The sequence below is a fragment of the Choristoneura fumiferana genome, chromosome 19 (genome assembly GCF_025370935.1).
Source record: "Choristoneura fumiferana chromosome 19, NRCan_CFum_1, whole genome shotgun sequence".
Taxonomy (NCBI): Eukaryota; Metazoa; Arthropoda; class Insecta; order Lepidoptera; family Tortricidae; genus Choristoneura; species Choristoneura fumiferana.
Genome location: NC_133490.1, coordinates 8,482,265 through 8,490,923, shown reverse-complemented (window position 1 = coordinate 8,490,923; position 8,659 = coordinate 8,482,265). Strand labels below are relative to the sequence as shown.

The window sequence follows — 8,659 nt, the reverse complement described above, 5'->3', positions numbered from 1 at the left end:
AAAGAAAAGACTAGCAGTAAGTACTGTCATAGTGTTTCTAGAGGGTCGCGCGGGATGGTCTCTACCACTGGACTGCCCTAACCGCTGGTTGTCAGTTGCGGGGTCCTATGATCAGTGATCTTGTGCGGGGGAGGCCGTCCAGCACCGGATTGCTGGTCCGCTGCCGCTGGTTTGTCGCGGAATCCCATTGATCTCTCTGGCGTCTGAAGAATACTTGGATACCCGGCTGTGTGGCCGTCGACTCACCGATACAGTCAAAATAATTAATAGCGACACCAGTTATATCGATATATCGGATATAACAACCATGAAAAAACTCCCAACACGATCTTATCATGCATACGGAAATAACACTCGTTATAACGACCAACCTTTTTTGATGACCTAACATTGCTGTCCCTCCGATGTCGTTATAAACGGTTTTGACTTTATTGACGATTTTGATACTGCCGGTGCCGGATGTGGCTACTGCTACGTCATCCCCGCTTCTACCTGGACAAGATGGTAATGGGGGCTATCGTTTTTTGCCTTTCTAGATGGCGCCACTGTTGCGTGAGGTTTTTAGTGTGGCTTTCAAAGTCTGTTATTACGGGCGTGAAAACAAAGTTTAGATTAAAATCATATTTAATACACCTTAAAACCGTACCATAAAAATATCGAGCAACCACAGTGTTGCGCCGTTTTGTTCGGAAAAAAGGGAGGACAAAAGTTTCCGAAAGACACAACTGTCTTAAAGCACAGACATTCATTGCCCCGTAACGCATTATTACCATAATTAATTTCAGGTAATGCAAAATATTCTCAAAATTATTCTAATTATAAATAAACCCGCGTAGCTCACCCAAAAGCTATGAGATTTGACATTTCGGAGACCTCACGCTACACTAGCGCCTCTAGCGGCGAATTCATACGCGATAGCCCTCATTGGGTGGTTAGCCAGCTGGTATCAACAGTAACAGCAGACGAGCGACTGTGGTATGAGGGCCTCGTGTGTTGTCATAGTTCCAAGGTCGCTGCTGAGTTCTTGTGCCGCTTGCTTTCTACCGAACGACGAATGTGTGTGAAATAATACATATTCTGAAGGGTGTCTGTGACTATCGACGAACTACCTTTGTTCTTTGCTTGTATTTGTATGTAAAATGATGCACTGAATAATGCTTTTATTTTTGTACGTCCCACTATTGTATATATGTTGACTAAAAATAAATAGTGATTGTTACTTTTCCTGCAGATATTATAATTTGAAAAAATTTAGTAACATACCATTTTTAAATTGATTTAAGTAACATTTAAATTAATAATTAATTCAGCTACAGGAAAAATCCAATCTAAAAATAATAAGTAAGTATTATATTTATAAGCTTTCCTATATAAAAACTTTCATTTTCTAACCCACCACGCAATATGCATGCAATTCCATATTATACGTTATGATATTATGTATGTGTATAACGCAAGCTTGTCATCGGCAGATCGTCGGCCGACCTTGAACGATGAATTACAACGCCTACATTTCCCTGGACTCATGCAATCAATAGGTGATAATATAATTAAAAATTCCAAATTAGTTGTCTTGCTTTTATCCTTTTGTTATCGTGTATTATGTAGCCCTTTTTGTAGTCTGTTGGCTTTTCCATTAATATCGGGTGTCCCAAAAAGGACGCAAGATTTAAATTTGCCGCCATTGTTGTATTTTGTATTTTAGTGCTGGCAACCCTAAAAAAAAACTATTTGACAGCTGAATGTTTAGGGTTTGTAAAAATGGCGGGTTATACGAAAGATCAACGCGTTTTTATTATTGAACATTATTTCAAAAGAAGTTTGGAGTGTACGGTTCGAAAATTCGGTGCAAAATATGGTCGGAATATTGACTTGACTTCATCAACTGTGAGCAGAGTGGTTGCAAAATTTAGGGAGAGTGGATCAATTCCTAATGTTCATTCCACTGGTCGTCCAAAAACAAGCCAATGGCAATGCTTTAAAAGAGGAAATTCGACGCTGCATTGGATAAATTCAGCCGCATCTATGCAAAATGGTCATAGAAAATTTTGACAAAAGAGTGCGTGTGTCCCAGAAAAGCCTAGGAGGACATTTGCCTGACGTATTATTCCACAAATAACCCTATTTTATGTATTTCAAGATTTTATATACAAATTTTATATTATAACGAAAAAAAAATGTGTTTTTCATCAATTTCAAATCTTGCGTCCTTTTTGGGACACCCTATATAAGCTTATATTTAGCAGGACTATTGTGATCAGATGTGGTGTTCGAAATTATCTACATACCCTCTGATCCCCCTGGTGTTGTTTTGGTGTATAGATCATTTTCAGCTACACAACCGCTCGACCACATCTGTTGTTCATCTTGACTTGCCGCCGAGGTAATGAACGTTCGTGGTAGTATGAGAGGAGTCGGGACCATCTTTTCTACTTTCCGTGCATCTTTTACAGTGCTTCTATTTTCTCAATGTCCTTCGACTTTTAAATGCTGAATTGAATTGAAAACCGAATTATAAAATTGTATAAAGGTATTTTTCAGCTAAGTTTTTCATGTTATGTGGTCAATAAAACACTAAAGGTCACAGCTCATTAGAGCCACCCGGCACCCGACCAGCACTGCCTTGACTTTCGGCGTCCACTCGTTGTCGACAGGTGGTCCACGGGTGGACGCCGCGTTGACGAGTGGACCTCGCGTGGTCCATGAATTTCCTAGTAGTCACTATGGCGGCGAGCAGCGGGCTGTCACCGAGTAGTTCACTCGCCGTCCGCACGTGGACACCTCGCGAGTGAGGCGATCGGGTGACGCTGCAAAGTTGATGTAGTGAGCGCATGCCCGTACAAATCCATATGAAGAATACTTACCGCTCGAGGCGACGCGGTGCTGGTCGGGTGCGGGTGACTGTAATGAGCTGTGACCTTTAGTTTGGCAAGGAACATTAAGAAAATAGTAGCTCATAGCTGAGTTAAGTTATACTTCATTTACATACACATAAGGAGCCCCTTATCCGTCCACGCTTGTTACCCATATGTTAACTGGACATTTATTTCTCGTTAGCTGTCATTTTGATATTTGCGTTGGCCAGACACAAACGAATCACACGTTTTGCTGTAACAGGGAAACATCTAATTATGGCAGTTGTTAGAATTCCGTCTAATAAAAAAAATCAAAGTTCCAAGTAACTTTACTCGGCGTGTTTGTGTTCAGATTAGTTTGTTACATATTTTTTTGGAGATATGAGCTTTTCATAGTAATGAATGACATTTCACACACATACATCAATAGTATGTAAAGTTCCATCAAAGATATCTTTTGCCTTTGTCAGTAGGTACATATATGAAGAGTTAAGTGCAAAAATAAGTATCCATTCGAACCACTCAAAAATATGCGCCGCAATCAGAGTCTATGGTACCTAGTTTCGAAACTTTGAATAAGTTCATATTTTTACACTTGACTGTACCTATTATAATTATTATATATTGTAGAAATATCTCGATGTTTGTCAATAGTGTTTTCTTTATCTTTGTACAATGAAGGGTTATCGGTACATACTGTAAGAGAAGTTGATGCGATAATATCAAGAATGTCACAAAATCTCATATCAAAATGTATTCAGACCAAACAAAAGATTTTTTTCTCAAAGAGATTCTTAAACGTAAATGTTTTTATCCTACGGAACCTGTTAGCGTTTAATAACGCAGCAGGGTTTAATAGATGTTTCATTGTATCCCTTACTCGTACGACATAGCTAGAGTTACAATTTGCTTTTCTTTCGTAGATACGACCGCAGCGACACCGGCGGTGCAGCTGTTGAAGCCGCAAGCGCCCCATCCGCTGCCCGACATGCAGCCGTTCTTCGTTAAGGAATACGTCAAGAGTGAGTCGTTTTTTTGCTTTGCTCCGTTTTTTTTTAATTTCCCGGAAATTTTAAAGGAATTCGTTTTTTACTCAGAAGTATTACTTTAGTAGTACTGTATGTTATGCATAGTAAAAATCGTCACATCAATATCTGTTGAAAAATTAGCAAATTGTGAGCGAATGAAATTTGCAACTTTGCATTCCATCTTTTTCTAGAATAATGAAATTTGGTATGGACTTTCTGTACTCGTCGTAGCATATGACGCCATGGTCAAATTCAATTTAAAATGCGTATATTTTTTTTCTTCATATCTTCGTTGTTTATGAGATATTTAAAAAAAAGTTTGGGACGCGGTTTGCTTGTCAAACAATACAGATGTATTTAAACGAATAATAACCTAACCAACAAAAAGTTGGAAAACCCCGACATTGTCACTTCAAAGTTCAGTATCTCAAAAACGGCTGAACCGATTTTGACAAAACATATCTAAGAACCATCGCTAGAAAACCTGCTTGCAAATAATAAAAACCGCATTCAAATCGGTTCACCTGTCGAACGGTCAAACTTATAACTCATCTCTTTTTGCGGGGGGTTTTTAAAAACATGCTTGCATTATGTCTATTCCGAGCTTGTCGTTCAACATGACCTCAGGTTATTACCGTGTGTTAGGTCACGCGCTGGACGTGTTCGACAACTACCCGCAGCTGCTGATGGAGATGGCGCTCCGGCTGCCGTGCCAGATCCACAAGCACTGCGACCCGTCGCACTTCGACGCGCGCTGGCGCACCCTGCTCTGCGAGTACATGATGAATCAGCAGACGCCGCTAAGGTGGGTTAGCTAGACGGGTACGTGACACTCTTTCCCGGCCCGGATAATACCGGGTTGGAAATACCGACCCTGTTTTTCGTGTACACGCCCATAGAAGCTCCCGATTAGGTTAGCTTGAAAAGATCCCTTTTAGGGATCGCTTTTGTACTCTTTTGTTTTGTTGTTTTCTTTTTGTGTTTTATGTACAATAAAGTATATACATACATACATATTGTAACCGTGTTTCGCAATTAAGTCAAGTTATTCTTAATCGTTGTTCTTGGCGTTTGACAGGACACTAGAATCCAACCACTTTACCATTATTGCTCCGTGAGTCTCACGATAGTTTCACGTTCAAAGTGACCATACGGTCGTTTGTTTGTTCTCACAGGAAGCAAGTCCGCAAGCTGTTGCTCCTTCTGTGTGGGACTCGCGACCGCTACCGCCACACACGCGACGTGCACGCGCTCGACACGCATTTGAGCGCTGCTCGCGTGCTTTTACAAACGGATCCGGCCTACGACAAGCTAGTACAGCTCATGGATCATCTCAAGGTAACATCTGTGGTGAAGCACAGGCATAAGTTGTCCATTTTCAGTTGTCCACTGATAAAAAAAAAATGTATTTCCTGACGCTATTACAACACAAAAAATAAGTAGGTAATATTGATATTCTTTGTTGCTTCTCCAATACAAAGTTTCGATGTAGTTACGAAATTACGATTTTTTCCTCGCGAGATTTCGTGTCGTTTTCCTGACGTCAAGAAATTTTGGATGTTTTCTGCAGTTTATGTTTTCTGATCTCGTCCTTAGTGTTAATAATTTCTTGACAGAACTGATTTCTTGTAAATTTCGTGGTGGGACGTGTTGCTGCTTGATGAGCAAAAACTTAGCAACACGTTGATTCAACACTGTTGCTCAACAAAATGTTTACCTTGAGTATGACGATTTACAATCATGCCAAAGTTAATTGACCCTATGAAATTTTTAAAGCATTAGAAATAGATAAGCCATCTTGACGTGTCTTTTCATTGAAAAACACTTTTGAAAAATAAGTCGCATCAAATATGTAATAATCAGCAAGGACAATGATCATTTACATGCTTTTGGTATCATAAGTAATAGTTACGGTTTTTTTTTAAACGCTTTTCAATAAAAATACTCGTCATTGACATAGACATAGACATCATTTATTCATTAAACAATACATGATTGTGTTTGAATGTCTTACAGCTAACAATAAAATAAAATAAAATACATCAAATATATCCAACAGTTATACTCTGTCTATACATTTCATCAAATATTTCGTCAATATTGTTTACCCTTTTTCTAATGCAAAAAAAAGCGAATTATAATATTTGCCAAGACACTCAGCTGCAGTTTATTGGTTTTAACACTTGTCGCGCATCACAGGCGTGCGCGGAGATAGTGAGCGCGCGCACCGGCAACTGGCAGCACACGTGCGCGACGGAGCGGCGCGAGGCGCTCGCCTGGCTCGTGCGCTGCGCGCGGCGCGTGCACCCGCACGTGGCGCCCACCGTGCTGCAGCTGCTGCAGGCCGCGCTCTGCTCGCAGGCGCCCGCGCAGCCCGACAAGGTCAGTGCCCTCTGACACACACACAGCACACACACACACACACACACACACAGCACACACACACAGCACACACACAGCACACGCACACACACACACACACACACACACACACACACACACACACACACACACACACACACACACACACACACACACACACACACACACACACACACACACACACACACACACACACACGCCGCGCACACACACACACATACAGCGTACACACAGCACACACACGCATGTACACAGCTTACGATTATGTAGCCTTACTCGTAACTTTGATATTTCTAGAGTTAAGTTAGAGGATATTTTCAGAATTCATCGGCATCGGGCTCAACGTCCGAGTGGACGGAGCGCGAGCGCAGCGCCGACAGCGACGCGTTCGTCTCGGACGGCTCCAAGTTCCAGGAGCATCGCGTGCCGCAACTGGTGCAGCAGATACTGAAACAGGTGCGTGGAGAGAAACCGTGGTGGCCTAGTGGTTTGACCTATCGCCTCTCAAGCGGAGGGTCGTGGGTTCGAACCCCGGCTCGCACCTCTGAGTTTTTCGAAATTCATGTGCGGAATTACATTTGAAATTTACCACGAGCTTTGCGGTGAAGGAAAACATCGTGAGGAAACCTGCACTAACCAGCGAAGCAATTCAATGGTGCGTGTGAAGTTCCCAATCCGACCTGGGCCCGCGTGGGAAATATGGCCCAAGCTCTCTCGTCATGAAAGGAAGTCTGTGCCCAGTATGGATGGAACTTAATTTTTTTTGGCATTTTCTATGTCCCACTGCTGGGCAAAGGTCGTTCCCTCGGATTCCCAACTTCACCTGTCTGCAGCTAAGTTTTGCCAGTCGTTGCTGAATGCGTCCAAGTCGTCCCGCCACCTCCGTCTCGGTCTGCCGTAAATAAATAAAACAAATTCTTCTTAAGCCCAGTTGGGCCTGCAAGAAAAATCGAGCAAGTTGCATTACATTGCGGCGCTCGATGGTCCACTATAAATTCGTTCGCTTTATGGCCTTGCAGTGTAATGCAACATGCATGATTTTTCTTGCAGATCTCAACTAGATATTAGTATGACTTGTGCTAAAATAGTGTTATGCGGGAGTTCGAACCAGTTCCAGCCACCCCGTCCCAGTCAGGTCCCTGTGTCACGTTTTACCACACTCAAGCTAAGAGATAGGCGCGTTGTGTTTAAAAACCGGACCCGATACGGCAAATGAAAATAATACTACATATTAATTCCTAGCTTTAGCTATAATGCAAAATTATTGTAAAATAGTTTATCGGTAACCGTCCCGTTGCCAAAATTATGTGCATCTCAAAATCTCAATTTACTCAAGGTCATTTTCGCAAAAAAGTGTACTTACCCTTTTTTTAATTTTGGAAAAAATATGGTTTTTCCTGCCCAGAATCGAAAGCACAATCGATTCCGATGGTTTAAAAAATTACCCAATCAAAAATGACAGTGTTGTGAAGTTTTTCCCATACACTCGGTATAGTGCGTCACCAAAGTGACTCATAAAATTTGTATGAAAAAAATAAATACATTTTTAAAGAAAAGGTACGCGTTTTGTGATAACGCCCTTATAATGGTACCTAACTACAACAAAGACGTTATTACACAGGTGTCCCAGGATGAGCTGAAGATGTTTGTGAAGGCGTTCCTCTTGGAGACCAACTCCACTGCGGTGCGCTGGCAGGCGCACGCTCTGCTACTGGCGATCTACAAGTTAGTATTCACTGCCGTGTCTTCACTACTTTATTGTGTTGATACAACATTGTACTTTTTGTTAACTGCACTTCCATAATCATCCATACCATATCCGTACCAAATTCCAATCAATCCGATCAGTAGGAAAACCAGTAGGAACACCATTTTGCTCCCTTGTGACACAATAGTTATTTGTGTCACAAGGGAGCAAAATGGTGTATTTACAGCGAGGGCGTAAATTGAATCCAGAATGTAGCGAAGGATTCTACAATAGAATCCTGAGCGTAGCGAGGGATTCTAAAGTAGAATCCTGAGCGTAATGAGGGATTCAAGTGTTAACGCCCAAGATGAAAATAATTTTGCTCCCGAGTGGCTCATACAACTTTTCACACCGAGCATTAAGAAACTTGAAAAAAATAATTGTAAATATTATTATAGAACAACCAGCATAAAAAATGGCGTGGCTTTACAATTATCAACTTAAAAAAAATGGCATTTGCAATAAAACACTTAGAAAAGCCTTGAACAGAAAAGTTGCACTTTGCTCCCTCTCGTCAGGGAGGAAAAGTTACTTTTCTGAAGGAGAGGTGTGAAAATAACTATTTTATCATGCTTGTCTATCTGTACTGCAAGTTAGTAGTTCACCTCCGCAAACTAACACCCGAATCAATTATCTGTGCAGCAACT

At 41.4% G+C, this 8,659-nt stretch overlaps 1 protein-coding gene across 1 annotated transcript in view; it reads left to right on the top strand.

The window, feature by feature from the left end:
- LOC141438617 (E3 ubiquitin-protein ligase UBR4-like) overlaps positions 1 to 8,659 on the top strand; it is a 37,375-nt gene that overhangs the window by 26,767 nt on the left and 1,949 nt on the right. The window contains exons 2-9 of the mRNA XM_074102483.1: positions 5 to 16; positions 1,473 to 1,538; positions 3,779 to 3,877; positions 4,529 to 4,688; positions 5,059 to 5,221; positions 6,083 to 6,265; positions 6,587 to 6,721; positions 7,887 to 7,994. Coding sequence (XP_073958584.1) covers positions 5 to 16; positions 1,473 to 1,538; positions 3,779 to 3,877; positions 4,529 to 4,688; positions 5,059 to 5,221; positions 6,083 to 6,265; positions 6,587 to 6,721; positions 7,887 to 7,994 — 926 coding nt within the window. The remainder of the gene's footprint in view (positions 1 to 4; positions 17 to 1,472; positions 1,539 to 3,778; positions 3,878 to 4,528; positions 4,689 to 5,058; positions 5,222 to 6,082; positions 6,266 to 6,586; positions 6,722 to 7,886; positions 7,995 to 8,659) is intronic.